This window comes from Lepidochelys kempii, chromosome 1, assembly GCF_965140265.1.
Source record: "Lepidochelys kempii isolate rLepKem1 chromosome 1, rLepKem1.hap2, whole genome shotgun sequence".
Taxonomy (NCBI): domain Eukaryota; kingdom Metazoa; phylum Chordata; order Testudines; family Cheloniidae; genus Lepidochelys; species Lepidochelys kempii.
The window spans coordinates 221756953-221783796 of record NC_133256.1 but is presented as its reverse complement, the minus strand read 5'-3'; the positions used below and the strand labels follow the sequence as shown (position 1 = coordinate 221783796).

The 26844-nt window shown below is 44.9% G+C and overlaps 1 protein-coding gene across 13 annotated transcripts in view; it reads left to right on the top strand.

Annotated features, from left to right (window-relative positions):
* CCDC91 (coiled-coil domain containing 91) overlaps positions 1 to 26844 on the top strand; it is a 334198-nt gene that overhangs the window by 54475 nt on the left and 252879 nt on the right. For all 13 annotated transcript variants that reach the window (XM_073315272.1, XM_073315319.1, XM_073315302.1 and 10 more), the window contains exons 2-3: positions 3589 to 3632; positions 4477 to 4555. In XM_073315272.1, coding sequence (XP_073171373.1) covers positions 3603 to 3632; positions 4477 to 4555 — 109 coding nt within the window. In that variant the 5' untranslated portion in view covers positions 3589 to 3602. The remainder of the gene's footprint in view (positions 1 to 3588; positions 3633 to 4476; positions 4556 to 26844) is intronic.

The window sequence follows — 26844 nt, the reverse complement described above, 5'->3', positions numbered from 1 at the left end:
CTTGCGGGCATACCCCTGCATCCGGTTGACCAGTTGTAGGTAGGTGACCTCAGGCATTTTACGCTGACTCCGGAACCTTCTCCGGTACATCTCGGGGGTCAGCCCAAACTCACGGAGCAGGGCCTGTTTGAATAGTTCATAGTACCCTGCCTCCGGCCCTGTCATCCGGCTGTACACCTCCACGGCTTTGGGGTCCAGTAAGGGGGTGAGGAACTGGAGCCTGTCTGCGGGGTCAACCCTGTGCATCTCGCAGGCATTCTCAAAGGCCGTCAGGAAGCTATCTATGTCCTCCCCCTCCTTACGCTGGGCCAGGAAGCACTTACCAAAGTTCCTTGCAGTCTTGGGTCCCCCCTCACTCGCCACAGCCGGGGCCCCACTGCTCCTCAGCCTGGCCAGCTCCAGTTCATGCTGTCTTTGTTTCTCCTTCTCCTGACGTTCCCTCTCCTTCTCCTCCTGCTCATGTTGACGTTGTTTCTCCTCATGTTGACGTTGTTTTTCATGATCCTCATTTTCATCTCCCTCTCCCATTCCAGCCGCCTCTGCTCCAGGGATGGGGAGCTCCGCCGGGAGGATCCCCTGCTGGCTGCTGGGGTCAGGGTGCCCTCGGTATTCGCTGGGCTTCCCCCAACCCCTCCCCCAGGCATAGGTAGGAAGGGTCTCGGGATGTCCTCGGCAGCAGTCTGACCCCTTCCAACCCGGTCAGGCCCCAGGGCCCACGCTACGTCTGCCGGGCGGCTTCCCTCAGGGACAGGGATCGGGTCATCCAAGCGATCCCTCTCCTCCAACTGGGCAATCAGCTGTTCCTTGGTGGACCTCCTGATGCGCAGCCCCCTTTGCCTGCATAGCTCCACCAGGTCGCTCTTAAGGCGTTTAGCGTACATCTCCCTGCTGGCCACTCGCAGGCTGGGCAGCTTCCCACGGTTTCCAGGAAAAGCCCTTAGTGTGCCAGTCCTTCTTGAGGTCACTGACTCTTTGCCAGGGTCGAGCTGCAGACTCCTCCGCCCCTGGGACCACTCGCTGCAATCCCCCGGGGGACCCTGTTACTGCAAAAGTCCTTCTCTCTGGTCACACATTCCCAGGGGTTAACCGCCCCCCGAAACCGTCTCTCTCTGAATCTTCAGCACGCCTGGTCCCTGTCAATTCCCCTTCATTTTACTGTTCCCCAGTCACTTACTGCAGGAAGCGCTGTTCACGGGGTGCAGTACATCCCACCGCTACCACCAGTTGTCACGGAGTGTGGGGGAGTCCAGGCCCTGCACCCCTCTTTCTGGGATCCACTGAGACTCTCAGCCAGCCAGTAAAACAGAAGGTTTATTGGACAACAGGAACACAGTCCCTAACAGAGCTTGTGGGTACAACCAGGACCCCTCAATCATGTCCTTCTGGGGGAGCAGGGAGCTTAGACCCCAGCCCTGGGGTTCCCTGTGTTCCTCCACCCAGCCCCAAACTGAAAACTAAACCCACCCAGCAGGTTCCCTGCTGCAGTCTCCGTCCACATTCCTGGGCAGAGGTGTTACCTCCCCCTCCTGGCTCAGGTGACAGGCTCTCAGGTCTCCCATCCCCAGGGCACGTTCCCAGGTCAACACTCCCCCCTCCCTGCTGAGTCACATCGTCACACAGGCTTATGTGGAAATTGGGCAACGTTTTTTATTTAGGTTTCAGAGTAACAGCCGTGTTAGTCTGTATTCGCAAAAAGAAAAGGAGTACTTGTGGCACCTTTTGAGACTAACCAATTTATTTGAGCATAAGCTTTCGTGAGCTACAGCTCACGATGAAGTGAGCTGTAGCTCATGAAAGCTTATGCTCAAATAAATTGGTTAGTCTCTAAGGTGCCACAAGTACTCCTTTTCATTTTTTATTTAATTGAATTAATTTCTTATTAGGCAAAACAATGCTGATTCAATTTAACTTTATCAGTAATTCATTAATAGCAAATTGGGTAAGCTTGGGAAGAGACAGTTTTCTGTGTCACTAATGATTTTCAGCACTAGATCGACAGTCGTATCTGCCTCTAACTTTGGAGAAATTGCTCTTTTATAATCTAATTCATTAAGATTTCTTGCAAACCACCTGCATGCTTTTATTTCTGCTCATATGTTACTGAAATCTTCACAGCCAGCCATTTAGTTTAACTGGAAAATAATAAATTTCTCTTATCTTTTTGTTACATTTATTGAGACTTGTTGGTTCATCCTTACCCTTAGTCAAATATCAGGAGGAACTTTGGGGATATATTACTGGTTTAGCTGTACTTTTTCAGGAGCACCCATGCATAGCTTGATTTACCTTCATTAGCTGAGTAACTTACTCCACGTGTTTCAAGATAAACAAGACAGTTTTAGCTAAAAATATATCAAAATGCCACAGAAATCATGGCTGCAACTCAAAAATGTTGATCAGTTTTGAAAATCTAAATCAACCCCTGCCATGAAACCTAGGGAAGAACCTTTGTGGTGACAGAGAGACTTCCAGAAATTCACCACAGTCCTGTTCTAAGTTGGAGTTTGTGCTGATGTTGCCAGACAGCTAAGAGATGTGAAAAGCAGGAAATATTATTGAATTGAGCCACAGTGCCAATTTGGAAAAGAAACTTAAAATGTAAAAATATTTTTTCCATTCCTGGCAGATGAACATAACTTCAGAATACATGGCAGATGAAGAAATACAGAAAATTTTAATTCTGCTAGAAAGTTCTACTGGAAAGTAAAACAAACAAAATGCTAGCTTTTTTTAATGAAAAAATTGAACAGATCCTAGTTTTACTAGTAACAAGGAACCATTTTATTTTAGATCAGAAATAATATGGTGGTATGCTATAAATCCAACCACTCAAATGTCAAACGAAGATATGTTTAGAAACATTTGTTACTATAGGTGATCTCAAGTCATTTAATGATGGTGTGCTGTCCAAGAGACGAGGTAATTCGGCAGCCTTTAATACCTTTGATTATGGGGTGCTGTGTGCTTTGCTGCTGTGTCTGTTGGTAGACAGAATCACTTTTAAAATGGCTACTTTTATTGAAGCGATCTTGAACAATATTGTTCTTCCCCACCAAGGGAGCTCTGCTGTTGAGTCCCACATGATTGTCTTGTAATTCTTCTTAATCAACATAAAGGAAGCTCAAGAGAGGTTTAGAAGCACTGTTGGCTACAGTGTGGTGGGGGAGCTGTACGTCTCCAGTTCATCTGACCTGGATAGACATGTTTCCTGGTTTTCTCAAATCTCTTGTGGAGATAAGGACCATTATGGAAGCTCAGTGGGTTTATGCTCAGTCTGGATGAAAAATCAGTGATAATAGCTGGGAGTGAGAAAATAATTTGGATGAACTAGCAAAAGACTAATTTCACTTGATTGAGTGAATCTGCTTATCTGCTATCACTCATTGCTTTCAGATGCTGAGTCTGCTGTGGTTACCTATGCCTTTTGTCTCCTTGAGGCTTGCTCACTGTAATGTGTTCTACTTGAGGCTATCTTTGAAGGCTGCTTGAAAGCTTTTGCTATACGGAATACATCTGCCCACCCTTGGGATACAGCAGACTGCCAAGAGCTTAGATTTTTGATCAATATTATTTTATACTGTCTTGTAGGTGCCAGCTGGAAAATGGATGACGACGATTTTGGAGGCTTTGAGGTATGTCATGTTGCTGTCCTTGAAAAATGTTTAGCTTTAGAAACTTTTAAAATTACATCATTTGGAAGGGCATGCTTTATTTTATGATTAGTGATTGTACAGATGTGAACATGAAAATTGTGCTTAGTTGTCAACGTTAAAGCAAAATTTACCGACCAATACATTTAATAATCAAGCAAAATAATTTATTTTTCTCTCTAGATAGAACACAAATTAGGGATGTTCAGCATCTTTGAAAATCAGGCCACTTAACTAAGTTTCTGTGTATTTAGATACCTAACATTAGGCATTAAGATGTAAAAACTTTGGCTTAGGTTTTAATATTTCTGGGAGGTGATTTTTTTGTTTGGTCAAATAATAAGTATAACACACACCTCTGCACATCGCCTAAAAGTTGTTTTGTATTCAGTTTAACAATTGTGAAGTTAAATCAAAGATGTTAGTGTGTTTGCGTAGTTGTGCCTGTGATCATATCTGTATTTCGTATCCAGTTTATTGAGGGCTTTTTCCTAAGTTTATGTGCGCTTTAGTCCCAACTAAGCAGCCAATCCTAAGCAAGTGCTTAAGTGCTTTGGTGACTAGTGATGCACTTAAATGATTTCTGTAGTGTGTGGTGTGTTTTTTTTTTTTGTAGTGCATGCTCATTGCAGTTGGACAACTACAGTAAAAAAAAAAAAGATGTTCTTCCACTTGCGCTAGTGCAGTGCAGTACAGATCACTATTAAAGGAATATATTTGAAATGCTTGATAAGTTGTCATTAATGTGATCATTAGAAATGCCTCCTGAAAAATCTGTACATAAGTTTTTAGAAGTCTAACAAAACAGTATTTTCCGTTTTTCTAGGCAGCAGTGACTTTTGAAGGTGAAGATGGTGAAACACAAACTATTTCTCCTGCTATTCCTTGGGCAGCATTTCCTGCAGGTAATGGTTATCAGTCACAGTTCTTCTCTTCAGCATGTGGGCCTGTCTCTTCTCCTCCCTCCCTATCCAACAGCCCTCCGGCTGCTCCTAGATATTCCCACTAAAGTAGTGGTTACTTTCTTGGCAGCAGCATGAGCCTCACTTTTAGAATGTTCTTGTGTTGAGGAATTGTTTTGGGATGCTCCAAAACTTTCTTGAGAAATGGATGATTTTTAATTGTTCAAAAGCTGAGTGGAATTTCATGAGACAGCGAAAAGGCTCTTCCCTTGTCTGGGTGTGTTCTTCCTGATGAATATCAAAGGTGTGTTTCAAACAATAGAAAGGTGCTGAGAACTTCCCAAAGAAAAGATTACTAGAATCAGTTAAACAGTTTTTTCTTGTGGCTATTTTTGTATCCCTTCACTTGTAAAGCTAGAGTTCTTTTCCAACTTAAGTCCTGTTCTGTAGAGTACAGAGGGAAAAAAAAAAAAGGAAAACATTGGCAACTTTCATAGAATATCAGGGTTGGAAGGGACCTCAGAAGGTCATCTAGTCCAACCCCCAGCTCAAAGCAGGACCAATCCCCAACTAAATCATCCCAGCCAGGGATTTGTCAAGCCTGACCTTAAAAACTTCTAAGGAAGGAGATACCAGCACCTCCCTAGGTAATGCATTCCAGTGTTTCATCACCCTCCCAATGAAAAAGTTTTCCTAATATCCAACCTAAACCTCCCCCACTGCAACTTGAGACCATTACTCCTCGTTCCGTCATCTGCTACCACTGAGAACAGTCTAGATCCGTCCTCTTTGGAACCCCCTTTCAGGTAGTTGAAAGCAGCTATCAAACTCCCCCTCATTCTTCTCTTCTGCAGACTAAATAATCCCAGTTCCCTCAGCCTCTCCTCATAAGTCATGTGCTCCAGTCCCCTAATCATTTTTGTTGCCCTCCGCTGGACTTTTTCAAATTTTTCCACATCCTTCTTGTAGTGTGGAACCCAAAACTGGACACAGTACTCCAGATTAGGCTTCACCAATGTTGAATGGAGGGGAACGACCACGTCTCTCGATCTGCTGGCAATGCCCCTACTTATACATCCCAAAATGCCATTGGCCTTCTTGGCAACAGTGGCACAACTTTAAAGAGACATTTATTCAAAAAGTATTTTAGGAAATTTTTAAGTCTGATAGCTAATGATATTCTAGGGCCAGAAGCAATTGCTACCTGTCTCTTCAGAAAGCCTAAGTATCTTTTCTTTACAAAACTAGATAGCACCATTGTAGAGTTACAAGTTATAGACCTTAAACTTGACATGGATACAGTACTGAATATTGCTTGATCTAACCCCAGAACAGTATAATTTAGGGGAAAATGCCACATTTTCAGCCCAAAGAAGGAAACCTTTCTCTAGCAACGTGATTTTAAAAATGGTGGGAAGGAAAAGTGAATGAAGTTGTTCAGAGATACTCATGTCAGCAGTCCCTGTGGAAATGTATTAACTACAGAGTGCAGGAGACATGGACAAAAGTACATAATAAATGCAATGTATCAGAGTATAACAATAATCAGAGTCCTATGCTCTGATATCTAATTTTGATAAATTACAAAAATCCATACCAAAGTCTTGATGGATGGCTTAGATCCAGCCTACTCATTTACACAAGTTTGAAGCAGAATGTAAACTCAAAATTACTATGTGGTTTAGAAGTGTGCTAATGTGATTTAAGGAGGCGTATAATCTGTAAACGTTACCACCAACTTCCATATCTTCTAGCTCCATTGTAGGCTAACCTGACTTTTTAAAGCAACAGCTAATACGCAGAACTGCGGATGTATGTGGTTTGTGTCTCTGGGACAACCGTAAAATAGTAATGTTGCCTGTACCAAAACACCCTCCTCTTCTCCAGTTTACCAGCTTATGAGATTTGTACTGTTGTCTTGGTAAGTGGTAGGGAATGAATGGAGGAAGCATGTCGCATTTTTCAGCTTTGCTTTCCAGGCCAAAGATTCACAAAACAGAAAGGACAAAGGAGCCAGGCCTATGGATCTTTGCTGTTTTTATAGGACATCTGAGAAGAATGAAGCTGTAGGATACACTTTTTGAAAACACGCAGGTGACTTAGGTGCCCAACTCCTACTAAAGGTGAATGGGACTTGGGTGCCTAATCATTTAGGTGGTTTTGAAAATGTTACTTTTAGTTCTTTCTTTAGAGTTTTTTGGGTGCCTTAATTCTATATGTGTAAGAGTGTGGACTGGATGAGATTTTTACCTTTTGGGGAGAAACTCTGACTGCACAGGAGATAAGCCTGGACCTCTATCATAACTACCTCTTTGCCTCTTTTATGTCTGGGACAGGAGATTCAGAAGGATAGAGGGATAGATTAGAATTATTTGTGTTGGAGGAGGAAATGTTGTGGTAGAGAAGTCTTAACTCATTTGGTTTATGGTTGATCTTGTTTTGTTTTTTGGTCTCTTTAATATTAGTTTATGATCACTGTTTTTATTTGTTAACATCCTCTTTGTCAATGGAAAATTTTATCATCATAGTTTGTCTCTCCAACACTGCGGCCAAGACCTCGTGTTGTCACTTACCTCAAATAGTTCCTCATGGGTGCAGTATGTTGGCCAGAGCACTGCAGCAAGTAGCGTTCAAGTGATGGTCGAGGCCAGTGAAACTAAGACTGAGGCTTGGGAGCTGCAAGTGGGTCTTTAATATGTCTCCTGTGGTTCTTTGCAGCACATGATATTAAAACACTGTGTGATTTAATTATTAACCAGTCAGGATGCTTTTATACTGTGTGGGATACAGCATGGCCAGAGGGCAGCAGGAGAGTGTTAGAAGGGAGCCTTATTCCCTGCAGAGGGAAGAAAGTTTGCTATAAGTTAATTAAAGCACCTGAAGCCAGTCACATGATAAAACCCCCCAGCTTCAATCAGAGAAGAGGAGGAGTTGAAGCAGAGTGGATTGTTGCTCGAGTACAGAGCAGTTTGGAGGGAAGCAGAGGAGAGTTTGGAGAAGTGCTGCAGTGGGCTAAGAAGATCAAGACCCCAGGTAAAAGAACACCTGGTTTGTGCAGAGGGAGGGCAGGAAGCCCCACAAGCTGAAGGGCAGGAGAGGGAAGTAGCCCAGGGGAAGAAACCTCTAGTTCTAGTGGTTTACCACTATCCCTAGGGCCCCTGGGCTGGGACCCCGAGTAGAGGGTGGGCCCGGATCCCTTCCTGTCCACTCCCCTCCTCGAGGACACTAGTGGGGCAATTAATACCCCAGTTCAGGGGCAAGAAATGGTGCCCTGACCCCCGCCCCCCCAAGAAGAGAGAGCGCGAGACCCATCATAGTAGTGCTGGCAATTTGCCACACGTGGTGTGCGCAGTGGGATCTACATGCTGGGGACTTAAACCAGGGTTAGCCAAAACCCTCCCGTCCCTAAGATGGATGACGTGGTCAAGGCCCTAATACAAGCCAGCGCAGCCCAGCAGGAGGCTACCTGGGTTCAAGCAACCACCCAACAGGAGGCGACTCGGATGCAGCAGGAGACTAATTGTCTGTTGATGAGTCAGGCTGCCCAGGACCGAGCCCTGCTGCAAGAGCTGGTAAATCAGATGAAGGCCCTTATGGAGCTGAATCGTTACTGCGACGGGACCCGGACCATACAGACCAGCCACTGCCTACAGAAAATGACATGGGAGGATGATGTGGAGGCATACCTCCTGGCTTTTGAAAGAGCAGCCCTGTGGGAGGCCTGGCCCTGAGATCAGTGGTCTGGTATCCTCGCCCCGTTCCTGTGTGGGGAGGCCCAGAAGGTTTACTACGATATGGCTGCGGAGACTGCAGCAGATTACCACCAGCTGGAGGCAGAGATCCTGGTCAGAGCCGGAGTAACAACGGTGTTGCGAGCCTAGAGGTTCCATGAGTGGAAGTACACGGAGGACACGATCGCAATTACGATCGCAAGTATACGATCGCAATTGTTTGACCTGATCCACCTGACCTGGAAATGGCTGCGCCCTGAGGCCCTCAGCTCTGAGAAGATGATGGAGCTCCTGGTACTGGACTGGTATATGAGGAGGCTACCACCAAGCCTCCGGGCTTGGGTTGGCCAGAATGACCCCTCCACCTATGATGAGTTGGTGTCTCTCGTGGAAAGACAGCTGGCAGCCCGTGAACTATTCCAGACCCCAGGGGGTGAGACATGGCAAACTAGGAAGCCAGTCTCAAACCCAAGGCCCTGGACTGTTGAGAACTCTAGGAGAATCATAACTAAACCGGGCCAAAAACACAGGGGTAACATGCGTTCATGGCACCTTAAATTTCTACCCCACAATCCCAGTACGGATTGAGATCCAGGGGAATGCTACCAGGGTGACTGTAGGTTTGGTCCCCAGGCTCTCGTACCCCGTCTTAATTGGTAGGGACTTCCCCGGGTTTGAGAGCTTACTCCCCACAATAGAGCCAGGGGAGGGTAGTAACCCCCGGGTTGAGATGGAGGCACCTACATATAACCTCACCCCAATGTTTGCCAAATTTGCCCCAGAGTTATTCTCATCCACCAGAAAACCCCAAAAGTCTAGGTGGGAAAGGAGGGCAGATAAAAGATTGGGGACCAGGATTCTAGCAGAGAACCAGAAAACCTCCCTGGTTGGTAGGCGAACCCGTTCAGGATGCCAGGAGATAATTCAGGCCAGTGAGGACTTTGAGGCGGTTCCTAGCCCAAGTAGGGGCAACCCAGGGGGCGGAGTAGAAACAGGCCCCCTGGAATTAGATGAGATTGGTACCGCACGTGAGAATTTCAGGCAGGACCAAGCCAATGACCCCGCTATATGCGAATGTAAGGGAGGAGGTAGTGGAAGTAAATGGCGTAGCCGTGGAAGGAAAGGCCAAAGGCCCAAGGCTATATTATGTGCTCAAATGTAATCTGTTGTACAGGATAGCGCAAATACGATGGGAAGAAGTAGAGCAACTCTTAGCCCTACGGAAACACACAAGGGCAGTACTAGAGTTAGCTCACAATCATCTATTTGGGGGACATCTAGGAGTAGACAAGACACTGCATAGAGTCCTAACAAGGTTTTATTGGCCAGGAATATGTGCAGAGTTCCAGCCCTATTGCTCCTCCTTCCCTGAATGTCAGTTGCATAGCCCCCGACCTTACTTGCAGGCCCCATTAATACCTTTGCCTATTATTGAAGTCCCTTTGAGAGGATAGTCATGGACATAGTGGGCCCATTGAATAGATTGGCACGGGGCCACCGAAATGTACTAGTCATCCTTGACTACGCCTCGCGGTATCCAGAAGCCATTCCTTTAAGAAACCCCACATCCAAGGCAATAGCAAAAGAACTACTCCAGGTTTTTGCCAGAGTGGGCATCCTTAAGGAGATCCTGACAGACCAAGGAACCCCTTTCATGTCAAAATTAATGAAAGTGTTATGTACCCTACTCTGCATCCCAAGCCATACGGACCTCAGTCTACCACCCACAAACAGATGGACTGGTTGAGCGGTTTAACGTACCCTTAGAAGTATGATCCGGAAGGTGGTAGCTCAGGATGGAAAAGACTGGGATACCCTTCTACCGTATCTAATGTTTGCTATACGGGAAGTCCCCCAGGCATCCACTGGTTTCTCTCCCTTTGAACTACTATACAGACGCCACCCACGCGGAATATTAGATATTGCCAAGGAAGATTGGGAAGAACAACCCAACCCAGGAAAGTATGTAATTGAGCACGTGACACAGATGGGAGAGCGAATATCTCGAGTAACTGCTATAGTACAAGAACGTTTGGAAAAAGCACAAGAGGCCCAGCGGACATACTACACCCGTCAGGCGAAAGTATGGAGATTTCAGCCAGCGGAACGGGTCCCTCCCTCTCCACTCCACTCCTCTAGGACACTAGTGGGGCAGTTAATACCCCAGTTCAGGGGCAAGAAACGGTGCCCTGAAAACCCGCCACCCCACCCAAAAAGAGAGAGTGTGAGACCCATCATAGTAGAGCCGGCAATTTGCCACACCTGTTATTAACCAATTGTAGAATATTTGGTCAGTCGTATTGTGAGAATAATAAATTAATTATATAGTAAATGAAACAATGCATTCACCCTACTGTCGCTCTTTCGGGTAATATTGATGGCTAAGTTGGTTCCTGAGCCACTGAGGACTGAGTATCACTAGTCTAAGCTCTCCACATTCCCATTTGACATCATTCCTCAGCTTCTACTTTGTCACATTGTCACCAGTCTTTTGCCATCCCAGCTCTTGCTTGATTTAGAATATACCAATATTTTTCAGAGTAACAGCCGTGTTAGTCTGTATTCGCAAAAAGAAAAGGAGTACTTGTGGCACCTTAGAGACTAACCAATTTATTTGAGCATAAGCTTTCGTGAGCTACAGCTCACTTCATCGGATGCATACCGTGGAAACTGCAGCAGACTTTATATATACACATATTCTCTGTGTATATATAAAGTCTGCTGCAGTTTCCACGGTATGCATCCGATGAAGTGAGCTGTAGCTCACGAAAGCTTATGCTCAAATAAATTGGTTAGTCTCTAAGGTGCCACAAGTACTCCTTTTCTTTTTACCAATATTTTTGTTTGAGGTCAGTGCCTGGGGCTTATTGTTCTGAAGGAACTACGTTCTCCAGGATCGTTGGCATTTCTTGCCGTTTTGTTCCTCTGTAGCTTTCCACATTGATATTTTTGGGTAAGGGATTTTAAGGGGAAAGGCTCTTTCTGGACTCAGGTGGTGGAATCTGTTTGTGCAGTGGGTATCTTGGATCATGCACTTGTTTTTTGTCTCTGTTTTACTGAAAGCATTTCACTTCACTGATGATGGTGCAATCCCTATGAGATGGCATAGCAACAGTGTGGGGGTCAAGTTCAGAGACCCTGTGTTGATTCTACAGGTTTGCTTCAGTTCAATATCAATTTTGTGCACATCATTTGAACATGACCATACTGGGGCACAATAGTCCTCAACTGAGTAACACAGTGTGAGACAGTGCTTGGAGTGTTTTGGGGTTAGCTCCCCATTTTGTATTTGCCATTTTCTGTAGTACATAATTCCTGGAGTTCACTTTATTTTTCTGCTGCTTGATGTGCTCTTTGAATGTCCGCATTTAATTTGTTACCCCAAGGTACACTAGATATTCGTAGTGCTCAAGAATTGTACCATCCCATGAAATCTGGAGATTTTGCTTGGCCTGATGAAGTTTCCGATGTAAGGTGTGCACTTATGTTTTGCTGGATTGACATTCAGGGACCTGTGGTAGTATTCTCCAAATACGCTTAAGGAGTCCGTTAGAATGCACTTGGTGTCCCCAGTTCTCTCCAGTTTGGTGGCAATGCAAAGGTCATTTGCAACAAAAAGAAAAGGAGTACTTGTGGCACCTTAGAGACTAACCAATTTATTTCAGCATAAGCTTTCGTGAGTAGCTCATGAAAGCTTATGCTGAAATAAATTGGTTAGTCTCTAAGGTGCCACAAGTACTCTTTTTCTTTTTGCGAATACAGACTAACACGGCTGTTACTCTGAAATTTGAAACAATGAATCTTCGCATGGTGGGGAATTCTGATTTGGTCATTTGTGTAGACATTATATTGCAAGGGTGCTGACACTGAACTTTGAAGTAACCCATTTGGTTGAATCCTCCATCAAATTTTCTGGTGATGATCTGGACCATCGGATAATTTCTCAAAATTATTGCCAGTTTCAGTAAAACTGCATGATGGTTCATTATGTTGTAAGCAGTTGACAGATCAACAAACACTGCCCCTGTAACTTTGAAGGTTTGAAAGCCATCTTTGATGTATTGAGTTAGGTATGCAAGTTGGCCATAGCATGAATGTCCTGGGTGGACACTGCTTTGAACATCAGTCAGTTGCTCTTCAACTACTGAGCTTATTCTATCCATTATCTGCTCATATAGCTTGTTGGTTGAGCATAGTAGGGATATGGGGTGATTGCTTTTTGCAGAGTTGGGATCTTTGAGGTTTGAGTAGTGAAATCACTTTGACCTGACTCTAAAGCCTAGCTGGCTGTATTGTCTCCAAGCAAGAGATGAAGTAAAGTAGTCACTTCAGTGCTCTCATCCTGAAATATAGTAATAGTTGGTATTAAATATGCCATTGAGTCCGGCTGCCTTTCCACATTTTAGTGTTTTCATAGCTATTGACAGCTCCTCAATATTGTGAAGTTTTCTGCCTCTGAGGAGCAAGCAAAATTTCCATTTGATTTCTTTTGTTTTGTTCTCTGCTTTGTGGGATGAATTTGCATTGAGGATGAGTTGGCATGTGGCTTGGTTGGGAGAGACTGTGGTGGTGATGTTTGGTTGTTCATCAGGGTTCAGCTTGCGAATGGTGGCCCATGCTTTTTCGCTATTGTGGCATGGGTTTCTTGTTTCAGTCAGCTCCCTCCAGTGATCACACCCCTCCTTTCCAATCTTTCTCATAAGTGTTTCCCTGAGCACAGTGGTTTCTTCACTAAAAGGAGTCCAAGTCAAACAGCTTTGAATATCTTTTATATTATTGGTTGGTTTGTTCTGAAAGCCCAAGTACAAAGTGGGTATGTATACACTTCCAAAAATATATATAAAAATCCAACAACATGGAGTCTTACAACTTGTTGGTTACAGTTACTGGCATAACTTAGCTGATGCTCTGAAGCAACATGAAGCAACCCAGCCATTTTATGGCCTACTCCAAATGGATGGAGGTCAAGTCCAGTCTCAAGCTGAATAAATGCATAGACACAGAAAACCAGTGCATTATTAATGTAGAAACCCAGCACTGGAGGAATGTGCTCGAGTGTCTGATCCCAATTATCTTCCTTGCAAAGAATAATATGGCTTTCCAGGCATTAACAGTAAGATTTGTTGATGACGAGGATGGCTGTGTCCAAGTAAAGGGACACTTTATCTGTTTCCGGTCTGTGGACCACTCTGCTGGAAAAGGCCTAACAGAACTGTTTAAGAAGATTTTGAATGAGAATAAAATGAAGCTTCAGGATGGCCAAGGCTATGACAACAGCGCGAATGTGACTGGAAGAAACAGTTTTGTTTGTGCCTTGTGGCTGCCATTTGCTCAACCTGCTTGTGTCAGATGCAGCATCATTATCTTTAGATTCAGCATCTCTCTTCAGAGCATTGCAAAGGATATACGTACTGTTTTCAGCATTGACTGTCAGGTGGAAGACTCTCATGGACAGTTACAAATCTGAGCGTGAAGCTACTAAGTGACACTCACTGGGAGAACCACATTGACAGCATTAGGCTAGTGAGGTACCAAGTGACTTAAGTTTGTGATGCCCAATGGAATTGGCACAGTGGAGTAAAGCCAAGGCCGGAACCTGACACAAGGCACAAAGCCTGTTAAACCAGATCATTGACTTCAAATTTCTGGTCTCAATTGTGGTTTGGCATGATATCCTGTTCCAAGTATACATTGTAAGCAAGGCATTACACACTCAGTTGATGGACGTTGTGGTCGCTGCTACTTTGATGAGAAGCTGCCTTGATTTTGTTGTGAACTACAGAGACAGTAGATTTGAAGATGCCATCACTGCTGTGAAAGAAATGGCAGAAAACTTAGGATATGAGCTGGTCTTCAAGAAGGACAGGAAAACTCTTGAATAATTTACAGACCTTCACCGGATGTTGACACATGGGGAATGTTTGGACATCAATGATAAAGACCTCTATGTCAAATTGGACAACATCCATCACATTTTGCCTCATGGGAAGCACTCTCCACTCCAAGTTCTCCAACTCATTCATGATGCAGAGCTGAAGGACAATTTTCCTAATGTGTGGATAGCTCTGAGGATTCTACTCATGTGAGTGGTGAGCACAGCTTTTCAAAGCCCAGGCTCATTAAAACATATCTTGATCGACAATGGTCAACGAGAGACTGACATCACTTACTATTTTATCACTTGAAAATGCCATTGGCCAGTCTTTGGATCTCTCTCTGCTGCTGCGCTTTAGTTTGCGAGGGCAAAGGCAAGAAAAGCAACCTTTTGAATTAAAGGACTAGGATTAACATTCTAAGGCTGTCATCTGTTGTAACACTATTTAATACTGGTCCAATGTTGTGCACAGTTCAATTTCTTGATGTTAGTACACTTCATTTATGCTTAAAATTAAAGTTTCTATAAGCTTAGAGGAAATGAATTTTTTTATTTGCATAGATATGACATGAATAAATACAGATCCTAGAGTGCATATTTATTGTCTTATGAATGGGCTAAATCATGAATGCAAATCGTGCATCAAAGTCATGAAATGGACTACAAATGCAATAAAATAAGGTATTCAAAAGATTAATAAATGCTTGGGGGGAGAGGGGGAGGGCACTGAAGACACTGTTCGCCTGAGGCGCCATTTGGTCTAGGCGATGCCTAGGGATGTACTTTGGGGCAGTCTTCGATATTAGGGAGAAAAATTCTCCATAGTGCTTGTATGTGGGAGTAATGTTACAGGTGAATTCATCCAATTCAGAGGAAAACGCCTTCGCATTCAGCCTTTCTGAAGGTGGATCTTGGCAGGTACGTTGTTTCCTCTTCAACTGCTTGTTTATGTCCATTCCAATCAGGTGTGTGTGCGTACACATGCACAGTAGCCGGAAGATTTTTCCCCTTAGAGCAACTGCAGGGTTGGCCTGGGAGCCACCCAGTGGTGAGCTGGAGCTGGTTCGCACTGGTTCTCTAGAACCAGTTGTTACATTTTAAATTTAGAAGTCCCCCGCGAGGGACAACCGGTTCTAAAAGGGCTTCTAAATTTAACTGGCCAAAAGTGGCTCTCTGGAGCACCCAAGGGGAAAATTTTTGGTGGGTGCAGAGCACCCACCAGCAGCTCCCCACCCCACCCCTGGCCCCAGCTCACCTCCACTCTGCCTTCTCCCCTGAACGTGCCACCCCACTCTGCTTCTCTGCCCCCCCAGGCTTCCCGCGAATCAGCTGTTTGCACGGGAAGCTGGGGCAGGCTGAGAAGCAGGTGGCTTCCCGCTCAGGCCCAGGGAGGTGGAGGTGAGCTGGGGCGGGGGGGGGGGGGTGCGGGCGCGAGGAGGGCCGCTCGCACCGCAGCAGGTAACCCGGGGGTAGGGGGGCACTCAGGGGAACCGCTCCCCACCCCAGCTCACCTCTGCCACCCTCAGCCTGAGTGTGAAGCCGCCACCTGCTTCTCAGCTCTCCCAGGCTTCCTGCCGAACAGCTGATTCACGGGAAGCCGGCGGAGAAGCAGAGCGGGGCAGTGCGTTCAGCGGAGGAGGCGGAGTGGAGGTGAGGTGATCTGGGGCCGGGCGCGGGGTGGGGAGCTGCCAGTGGGTGCTCTGCACCCACCAAATTTTCCCCATGGGTGCTCCAGCCCTGGAGCACCCAGGGAGTTGGCGCCTAAGGCGCCACTTTTGATGTGATCAGTGGGGGAGTGGCTGCTCCCCCTGTTCCCCACCTAGCTATGCTCCCCCACCCCTAGGAGCCAGAGGGACCTGCTGGATGCTTCCTGGAAGCTGCCCCAGGTAAGCACCTCTGGGACTCCCCACCTCGCCCCCCAGCAGGTCCTTCTGGCTCTTTGGGGCGGGGTGGGGTGGGCACCTAGTATGGTGGCCCATGAGACCCTCCTGCCCGGTTCTGGGGGCAGTCAGGGGACCGGGGAGGGGGGTGGATGGGGCAAGAGTGCTGGGGGGGTTGGATGGGGCAGGAGTCCCAGGGGGCGCGGGTGGGCACCGACCCCCTCATGGGGTGAGGCGGGAACCCGTTCAGATTTTGGCAGCTCATCACTGGAGCCACCTAGAGTCACACCTTTCATGGCGCCCAGTATAGAGCCCTGTGAATCCTACACCCACTCAGTTCCTTCTTACCGCCAGTGACAATAGCTGGAGCTTCCCTTTCTTTTCTCTTGTTTCGGCAAGTAGATTAGCAGTACTTTATATGATGTACATAGTTTCCAGGAGTTAGTATAGTTTAATAGTTTTTATAAGTTTCAGTTATGGGGGGTCCCCCCCATTTTTTACCAGGGCATAACGCGATCCCCAGGCTTTAAGACTTGCCAGATTTGTACAAAAAGTGACCCCCCACACCTCCTGCTTATGGTACCTGGGTGAGGGTCACCAGAAAGACTGCTGCAAAATCTGTCAGGAATTCTGACCGAGAACCATTAAGGAGAGGGAGCAGTGTCTCAAAATTCTCCTTATGAAGGCAGCTTTCCGACCTCAGTCGGACCCAGGCGCTGGGGATCCTGCACCCAGCATGTCTTTGGCGCAAAGTGCTCTGGTGCCATCTTTGAATGATCTGGCACCAAAGAAAGATGCTGGCAAGGAAGCTTGGCACCATCATGGAGCCTCTGATGGATATTGCAGCCTTTGGCATTGGTCCCAATCGCTGGTACAGAAGAAAAAGAAGTCAGAGCGAGGCCGATCTCCCTTTGCATGACCCAGGGACTAGCCACTAGTAGTACCTCAGTAGCGCTATGGCTTGGGGACTCGAAAGAGTGGGGCTGCATTGACTCCTGCCCAAACAAGGCAGTCGAGTCCAGGCCCATCTTGCTCACCGCACCCATCGGAGCATTTACCGCTCCCGTCCACCTCGAGGTGGCGCAGGACCTATTGAGGCTCAGGGCACTGTTCTTGCTGCCGAGACAAGAGAGCGTCCTGGCACTGCAGGTTCCGTCACGGCACCCCATGTGGTCATAGGGAAAGCTGGTGATGATGGCACGCCAATCCCCATTGTCCTGGCACCCTTCTACTCCAGCACCGCCATCCAGGGAGCGCAGTCAGTCCCTTGCTTCTCGACGCTCAACCTCAAGAGGAGCAGGGCCACCCTGGTCCTCCTCCTCTGAGTTGAACTCATACTGCTCGACTATAGCAGGGGCAGAAGATCCTCCTCATGGCACCATAGGCGGTCCCACCCAATGCAGTGGGCTCCTCAATGGCAAAATCCACCATAGTGGCCCTTTTGGACTCCGTGGGCCTTCCATCAAGCCCAGGGTCAGAGTCAGGGGTTCTGCTGAGGTGCAGCATCAGTGGCGTCCACAACGCTTGTTCCACCATGGTTGGCTCCGAAGCCATTGCCTCGGTCATTGGCACCGACTGCAGCACTGACATTGACCGCTGTGGCACCAGAGGCATCAGTGGCCCCGATTGTGGCTACGACACAGTACCGGCACTGCAGATGACACCACCTCTGTCATCAGTGCTGGCTGCGACGGCATCTACAGGAACCCCGGTGCACATGCTGCACCAGGTGCCGGAACTGGCATGGGCCCCAATGTTGGCACCGACACCCACGCCTTTCATAGGACTGGGACCAGGCCAACCTACCGCAGTTCCCATGGGGTCAAGAGATCCCTCGGGTGGGGACAGTAGGGAGCAACCACCTTCCCTGGTGGTCTTCTCTTCACCAGATGAGGCCCTAGCGGGCACTTCAGTAGTCCCAGCTCCAGAAGACTCCAGGCTGTTGCAGCTGCTGCAACAGCCAGGTCACCCAGGATTTGGGCATTAAGGCGGAGGAAATTGTGGATGATGGAGACCCGATGGTCCTGCTCATATTGCCTTACTGCTGATAAAGACAATCACGGACATGACCAAGATCCTTTGGCAGACTCCGGCCTCTCTGCAACCTATGGCCAAGCACAATAGGCGCCGGTATTTTGTGCCCTCCAAGGGCTATGAACACCTCTATTTCCACCCTCAGCCTGATTCCTTGGTGTTAGATGCCACCAACCAGCAAGAGAGACACGGATTTCAAGGCCCTTTGCCCAAGAATAGGGATGCCAAAAAATTAGACCTTTTCGGGTGAAAGGTTTACTCCACGGGGGGACTGCAACTCCCAATATCCAACCAGTAGGCAATCCTCAGCAGGTACTCCTGCACTGCCTGCTCGGCGATGGCTAAATTTATGGAGGAGTTCCTCTCACTCAATCACGGTCATCTTCAACATGTGAACCTCGAGTCGCTTCACCTCACAGCATGGAAGCTCCATGGTTGAAACTGATGGAGCTTTCCTCTTTAGACCAGGTTAGACAGGTCCTCCTTGGCAGCAGAAAACCCTCTACAAGAACCATATACCTTGCCAAGTGGAAGAAATTTTCAGTCTGGTCGGCACAGTGCCATTTGTCGCTGACACTAGCATCAGTGCTGCTTATTCTGGACTATGTCCTCCATCTGAAGCAGCAGGGGCTTTTGTTATAGTCAGTAAGGGTGCACTTAGCTGCCATCTCGGCCTTTCACCCGGGTGAGGAGGGGCTGCTTTGTGTTTGCTAACTCGATGGTCAGCTGGTTCTTAAAAGGGCTCTACAGACCACCCTAATGACAGTGAGCCTGTCCTGGTCTGGGATCTCAACCTGGTCCTTTCTAGACTCCTGGACCACCTTTTGAGGCCTTGGCAATGTGCTCTCTGCTCTACTTCTCTTACAAGGTGGTGTTCCTGGTGGCGATAACGTCGGTCAGGAGAGTGTCTGAACTCAAGGCCCTAACCTCAGAGCCCCCTTATACCTTATTCTATAATGACAAGGTGCAGCTCAGACCTCATTCTGCTTTTGTCCTGAAGGTTGTATTGCAATTTCACATTTACCAGGACATCTTTCTCCCGGGGTTCTACCCTAAGCCGCAGTCTGGTGGCAGGGAGCAGAGATTCTACTCATTAGATGTCCGCTGTGCGCTAGCTTTCTACATTGAGAGAACAAAGCCCTTCAGAAAATCAGTCCAGCTGTTCGTGGCGGTGGTGGACAGCATGAAAGGCCTACCCATGTCATCACAATACATTTTGTCATGGATCACATCCTGCATCTGCGAGTGCTACAACCTCGTGGGGGTTCCTGTATCCCCAATCACTGTGCTCTCCACCAGGGTGCAGGCTTCATCAACAGCGTTCCTGGCGCAGATCCCTACTCAGGAAATTGGCAGAGCAGTGATGTGGTCCTCCAGCCACGCTTTTACCATGTGATTTACGCAACAGGCCAGAGAAAAAGCGGCCTTCGGATGAGCAGTGGTCCAATCAGTGGACGACCCCGACCCTGCTTCTTGAAATTAGGCTTGCGAGTCACCTGATTGGAATTAACATTAACAAGCACTCAAAGAAAGAAATGGTTACTTGCCTTCTCATAACTGTTGTTCTTTGAGATGTGGTGTTCATGTCCATTCCAATACCCACCCTCTACTCACTCCTCTGTTGGAGTAGCCAGCAAGAAGGAACTGAGGGGGTGTAGGGTCGGCAGGGCTCTATATTGGGTGCCATGAAAGGTGTGACTCCAGGGGGCGCCCAGCTGACCCTACAGTTGCTGCTAGGGGAAAAAAATCTTCTGGCTACTGTGCACGTGTGTGCACACACACCTGATTGGAATGGACGTGAAGAATAACAGTTCTGAGAAGGTGAGTAACTGGTTTTTTTCCCTAGGTTCCTAGCTTTTCCTGAGTTGCAGCTTCTGTTGTTGCTTGCGCTGGTGTATGTTGTAGTCGGTGCCATGACTCCCTTCTGAAGCTGCCTTTCATTTTCAGAGATGAGACAGGCTAAGTCAGGGCTATACTCCTTGTTCCATTTTGCACTATGGAAGGTATGATGATCCTTGGTGGGGTGGGGGGAAGTTCATAGAGCAAGATCAGGTTGTTTTTTACCATCTACTTCTCAACTTCTTTCCCACTGTTTTCATTGTTGGGATATCCCAAGATGGTGGCCTGACTGTTGAAGTTGCTAGTGTCCAGGCATGCTCTTTCTGGCAGTGGTAAGTTGGTTGACCATGCAAGCTGTTCATCTTGTGGTTTGTAAACAGAGACGACTGCTATCATGTTCAGCCATAAGTTCCATTGTACCATAGTGTTTCCCAGTTGTCTTCTGTTGTATACAAGTATCACACTGCCATAAATGTCGCTTTAGATGTTTGCAGCAATATGCATACTAGGGATGTTTGGTGCTGTTGTCTCTGTCTCTAACAGGCATGTGATGTCTACTTTCATGCCACACAGAACATCAGCCTTCTCTTCAGAGAATTCCTCTACATTGGAACTGATAATTTTAAGTGCCATCTTTGATTGAGGCCGCGGAAGGGCTACTTATGCTGCATCTATTGTCTCTGTCTTCTGTCCTGGTCTGTGTTGTCAACTTTGGATTCTCCAATGGTTTGTTGCAATGGGAGAATAACTGGTGATGACACGAACGTCTCTGACTCAACCTCCACAGAAGATATTATTAAATAATAGAATTGTGCCTTATCTACACACAGCTTGCACTGGTTTAATAAGTATGTGTATTTAAACCAATTTAGTTAACCAGTGCAAGTTTGTGTGAGTACTCTTAAAAATGTTAAGAATGCTTTATTTAATTATGTAATCTGTTTATAATCAATTATGCTAAATAAATGACACTCTTAAACTGCAATAAGAAAAGCTACACACAAACTTGCACTAGTTTAACTAAACTCTTTTAAAAATACACTTTTTTAGTTAAACCTGGTGCAACTTTTGTGCAGATAAGATCCTAGTTTTCAATTCCTGTCAGAAGGGAGGGTGATTTGGTCAGTCTTTGTTTTTCCAATCTCTTCCATCTTTTTTTCCCCAATTTCCTCCTCGCCAAATTAAAAACAAACAAACCCACCCACAGCAAACTCAGGGTTTCTCCAGGACCCTAAGAGTTGTTGCAGTCATTTTTTTTTTTTGTATTTTATACATTGACAATATATGGGCAAAACTTTCAGTGATCTCTAAAAGTTCTGGAAACTACAAGTCAACTATTGTGACGCAAAAAGAGAGAATCCAATAGCCAACTATGTCTTCAACAGTGACAGTAGCCTTTAGGATACTGGGATAGTTCCTCATTTGGGAGTGTCAGGAAGGTCTGAGTAACTTGACAATAGAAAACGAAAGGAGTTCTGATTCTGCATTTCTTATGCAAAACTTATGGGTCTGTTGCCTCAATAACGATTAAGCGCATATTAAAACACTCTGTCCTCTTACACTTAACATTAACGATATAACCTTTCTTAAATCTGAGCACAGCACACCATTGCAGCCACAGGGTTTCTTTAGCTATTCCATGGAAAACATACTATACTGCTTAGTAGTTTTTCTTTGGAAAAAGTTCTTTAAGTCTCTGAGCACGTTACACCTCTTTTGTCACAGGTGGAAGCTGAAATGTAGTGTGGAGTTATCCTTTATTTGTATTTATGTGTTTGGCTGGTGACTGTTTGGATCCTTATTATTCCATATAAAATATGGAAAAACACACCAGTAGATCACAGGTAAAGATAAACTATCAGTATTACATTCGATTAAGGACACATTATGGTTTGTTGGTTATCTGGTTGTTGGGAGTGAGCTGGGTTTCCAGTGTAAGCCAAAATGTTTCTTTTTCTGTATTTTGAAGAAGATATAATGCTTATGTGAAGAACTAAAGATTTCCACCAATTATTATAGTATTTTACTGAATAAATCATATAAACTAATTATAACTATAAAATCCCACATAATGTTGGCATAGTTTTTGTGCCTATGCAAAAGTTGCCCTCATTAAACTTGCTTCCAATGTTGTGTTTAATTGTGTTGCTCTGTTGGATTCCATTCAATGTATATATTAGTATTTGCTTTAGTTAAGTGTCATTGAAACCAAAATCAAATAATAAGGAAGACATATTTGACATGTTGTCTGGAGTGGCTCCCGACCGAGAGTGCCAACCTCAGAGCAGCTGTCAAAAGCAGGGCAGACACCCCAAACTGGTGGTATGGTTTATAATTAGATTTCAACAACTCAGTAACAAATGTGAATTCCTGGATCACTGTAACAGTCTTACCATGGCGTCAGAGACAGTCCTGTTGGGCACTCCTCTACCTTACCGTAAGTTCAGTTTGCCTGGGTGGCATGTCTTCACTAGCAACGTTAAAGTGCTGCCGCGGCAGTGCTTTAACGTGGCTGTGTAGTTGTGGCACCAGTGCTGGGAGACAGCTCTTCCAGCGCGGTACACAACCCATCTCCATGAGGGGAGTAGCTACCAGCGCAGGGAGTGTGGCTCTCAGTGCTGGTGCACTGTATACACTGCCACTTCGCAGAGCTGAACCTCTCACTCTGGGGTGTGAAAAAACACCCCCCTGAACGCAGCTAAATTTGCAGCTCTGTAAAGTGGCAGTGTAGACAAGGCCTTAGTGATAAATGGTCACTGACACCAAAATATAACAAAATATTGAGGTGGCTCCCAGTCCCAAGAGGCCAGTCACTTACCCCAGATCAGTTTGAATCTTTGATCTCACACTAAAGACAATGCTGGTAACCAATCCTTTCGTAACCTAATAAAGGATTTAACTAGGAAAAAGAAATAAGAGCCTTTTACAGGTTAGAGCAGGCAACATGTATAGACGGTGAGTTCAGTCTATGGGTGTAGTAATTTGTGAGCACTGAATGTCTTTTTAGGCCAACCCAGGTGAAACCTTGGAATCTCTACCTTTTGTTTCTTAGCTCCAGCCTTTCTAAGAACTCAAACAGCAAAGAGATGAAAAATCTTCATGTTAGTTATCTTTATTTGCCTCTTCCAGAATTCAAGCTGATGAGGTGTTCTTCCTTCACCTTCATGGATGTAAGGGGGCCATTAAACCAGGCTTTGTGTTGTGATGTTCCGCGATGGCCCATTTAAACTTGATAGTTCTTCTGGATGGGCAGAAGAATCACTTTTCCTGTCTAGGTTTACAAGTTTAGAGTAGGCATTTTAACAATTACAAAGCAAAACTAACATGTTATGTTATAGCATGGGATGCAGACATCCCAAGTAAGGTTAATGCATGCAGCAACTTACATGCATTTTATAGAGACTAAACACATTCTCACAATTTTAATACCCATGTTGAACAATATTAACATACAGGTGAGCTGGTCTGGTTTCCAGCTATGAATTTGTTAGTGATCACATGACTCCTGTAGCCTTGGCAAAAGCTGGCACCTGGTTTACCAGTGTCACAGTATTTTCACAAATAATTTTACATCCATCACGTTGTTCATAGAGTTGTTCAAATCTGTTTACTTGAATGCAAATCAGATGTGCTAGTGACTTTCACAAAATTAAAACATTTTGGCTTAAGTATATAGTATCTATTTTCTAAAGTCTAATTTAAGCCAAATGTTACATCCTTTAAAACTAATTATGTGGGTATTTAAAAGTTTTGTGTGATTTATAAGCAAGTCTGATTTTTTTTTTTTTTTGGCAGTGGTTTATATCCGGCTGTTTTTAAAATTAAAAAAAAAAACCACACACCTCCCTATGTATTCAAGTTTAAACTGGTTATATTATACCTGTAATACAACTCTTTCTGTTACTATTTCACACAGTTCCAGTGCACTTAAATCCTTGCAAATATTTCATGAATAAAGTAGTTTATTGCAAGAAACAAGATTTTATAGGACTGATACAAGGTTTTATTGACATTGCCTTGTAAAAAGAAAAGGAGTACTTGTGGCACCTTAGCGACTAACCAATTTATTTGAGCATAGTTAGTCTCTAAGGTGCCACAAGTACTCCTTTTCTTTTTGCGAATACAGACTAACACGGCTGTTACTCTGAAAATTGACTTGTAAGTTACCTTTGGTTTATTGGGAAATTGTGGCTTTGCCTGGTCAAGGTTTTTGTGTAGAACTATTCTTACATCATAATCTTCACATTGAGCAATGGGAATCTCAAGTCTTCCTTTTGTTAAAGCTGAGCTACACTGTTTTGTTAAAATAATTTTGGGGAGCATCATGTTCCCTTGAAAGAGTCCCAGCACATTTTCATCATTAGACTTGTAGTGGACAAAGAACAGATAGTTAAAAGTCCCATCAATTCCTTGAAAGTGTTACATTCATAAAAATTAAAGTTGACAAAGCAAAAAATTGGCCTATTCATTCTTCAATATTTAGGCTTAATACAGTTAAATGAAAAGTTAAGATGTCAGGATTTGGTTTGACATTCCGTTATAAAACTTACATTAAGGACTTTTGCTATTGATGGTTCACTTGAACTTAAAACCAACTTTTGAATCTTGGATCTGCACCGTTTTTTCCCCAGGTATTTACAACATGAAAGGATAGGTTTATGAATTACACAGTGCTCGGTTAGAAGAATGAGTCCTCAAAATGGGGGTGTATGTCGATGGTAATGCTATGTTCCACGTTTCACTGTAGGCTCAAATAAAAAAGAGAAAATGCAAAAATTTTGTGGGGAGGATGGTATACCAACACTTCTCCCCCATGCCCTTCAGACAGAGCTTTGGACTAATTTATCCATAATCTGGAAATGGACAAAAATATAAATAAGCATGGTGGACTTTTTGCTGGTATAAGGGGAAAAGGTAAGATACAGTAGTCAAAGTATACACACTATTTTTCCACAAAATCTTCCTCCAGCATCATGCTAAAGAAATACTTGTATTATGCTGACTAGTAGCAGGAGGTAGAACTACTTTCTTTTTTAAATTACTGTAATGTGTTCCTATCAGAATTAGGGACCCATTGTGTTAGGTACTGTGTAAGCACAGAGTAAAAAGGCAAAGAGCTGATGCTGCAAAGAGCTTGTACTCTTATTTAAGATTTAAGGGCAAGATACAATAAAAGCAATATGAAGGAATGAATGAGGAAAGACTAGGGAAAACAATAATAGTATGTATTTGCATAGGCCAGCAATGTACACAGCTGTATCTGTCTTTGCTGATGCTACTGTTTATAATGTCTCAAAAACTGATGACTCCTCATACACTACTTTTTCTGACTGTTTGTTTTATTGAGGGAGGCACATGGAGTATTCTTCAATCTGGTACCAGTATAAGAGTGATAGATTTCAGTTCCTTTCTCTGTTCCCTCTTTATTCATGTGATGGAAGTACCTATGTAAAAGCATCTGCTCTGTGCTATTTATTTATTTAACTTTATATAGGTACCTTTTGAGGAATGTGGGGGAGCTACTTAAACATTGATAAATGACGGGCTTTACTGTGTATTCGGTAGATGTTTGTAAAAGAGAACAGGAAGGAATCCTGAAGGAAAAACCTATTTGTGCCTCAAGATTATTTAAGGAGAGTTCCTGTATGTGAAAATATGATCCCTGTAATACTACCAAGGCCAGTGAGACCTATGGTGAGCTATTACAGCTCAGTATATCCCTATTCCTTTGGTTTAAGTCTCAGACTTACAAAAAGGTGTGTTGTTTTTGCCTTTTAGCAGGATCTTGAAAAAATCTGACATCCCTTAAGTGCCCTGTGCTTGTATGTTGGCGCATGACTGGTTTTTCCTATGCTTTTCTAAGGCTCAGAATGACATGCATCCTGATGGAAGACTGCGAATGAGTGACTCAGATTGACAGGAATTATATATGGGCTTCACCCTGGCACATGAATGCTTTATATTGGCAGGATAGAACTTTGGAAAGCAGGAGAATCTCACATGTTGGAGCAGCTGAAAGGGGAACTGTGTAAGTCTGTGCTGGCCAGGAGAGGACTCCTTGTCGATGACTAAGAGGAGCTGCATGATTCTGGAGTACTGTGGATTGCACGATCAGTAAAAACTGGATCTCTGAGAAATGCTGAGCAATAGATGCTGTCTCAATGAAATCCAAGCAGAAATTGCTGACTCCAGGATGTGAGAGTGGGGGTGCAGTCTGAGCAGGAATTGCTGATTCAAGCTGCCTGGGTCAGGAACTGCTTTGCTTATAAGTGCTAGCCAAGACCAGATTCCTCCACCACGTATCTGATGAATGCAGGACCTTGAGATAAGCTGTGGGGTTCTAGTGTCCAAAGGCATACCATAGGAGCCATTATGTAGATGCTTTATACTGACTGCTTGTTGAACACATTGTTACTGTTCTTCATGCTGATGCATCAAGATTGAGACAGTTTTTAACTTGCTTTTTTTCCCTCGGGACAAACTACTGTGTTAAGATTAGGATGGCATTCTCACTCTTCCAGTAAACCCTGGGAAAATGGGACAACTTAAGTCACCTTCAAGGAGGAATTTGGGCTGACTCCTAACATCTTAAGTCAGTTCTTTTTAATGATATTTGGCCTCTTGTTCTCCAGAATCTAACCTTTTTAAAAAGAAAGTCTCTAGTTGTAAAGAAAACCTTCAGTATGTGAATCGAGCATAAATTCATTCGGTAATGTCTGCCTCAGTCTTCAAATAGACTGAAACTTGCTCTGAGAAGTGTGAACTGCTTGTGTTCATCTCAATGGGATGTTGACTCTGAAGCCTACTTAAGGCAGGCAGTTTAAATGTCAGTAATAATGACTGAAGCACAAGAAGGAAGAGGACAATCATATTGTGAAGATCTGCACAATCTACACTCTTGTTTTGGTGTTAGGAGTGACTGGAGCTTGATGG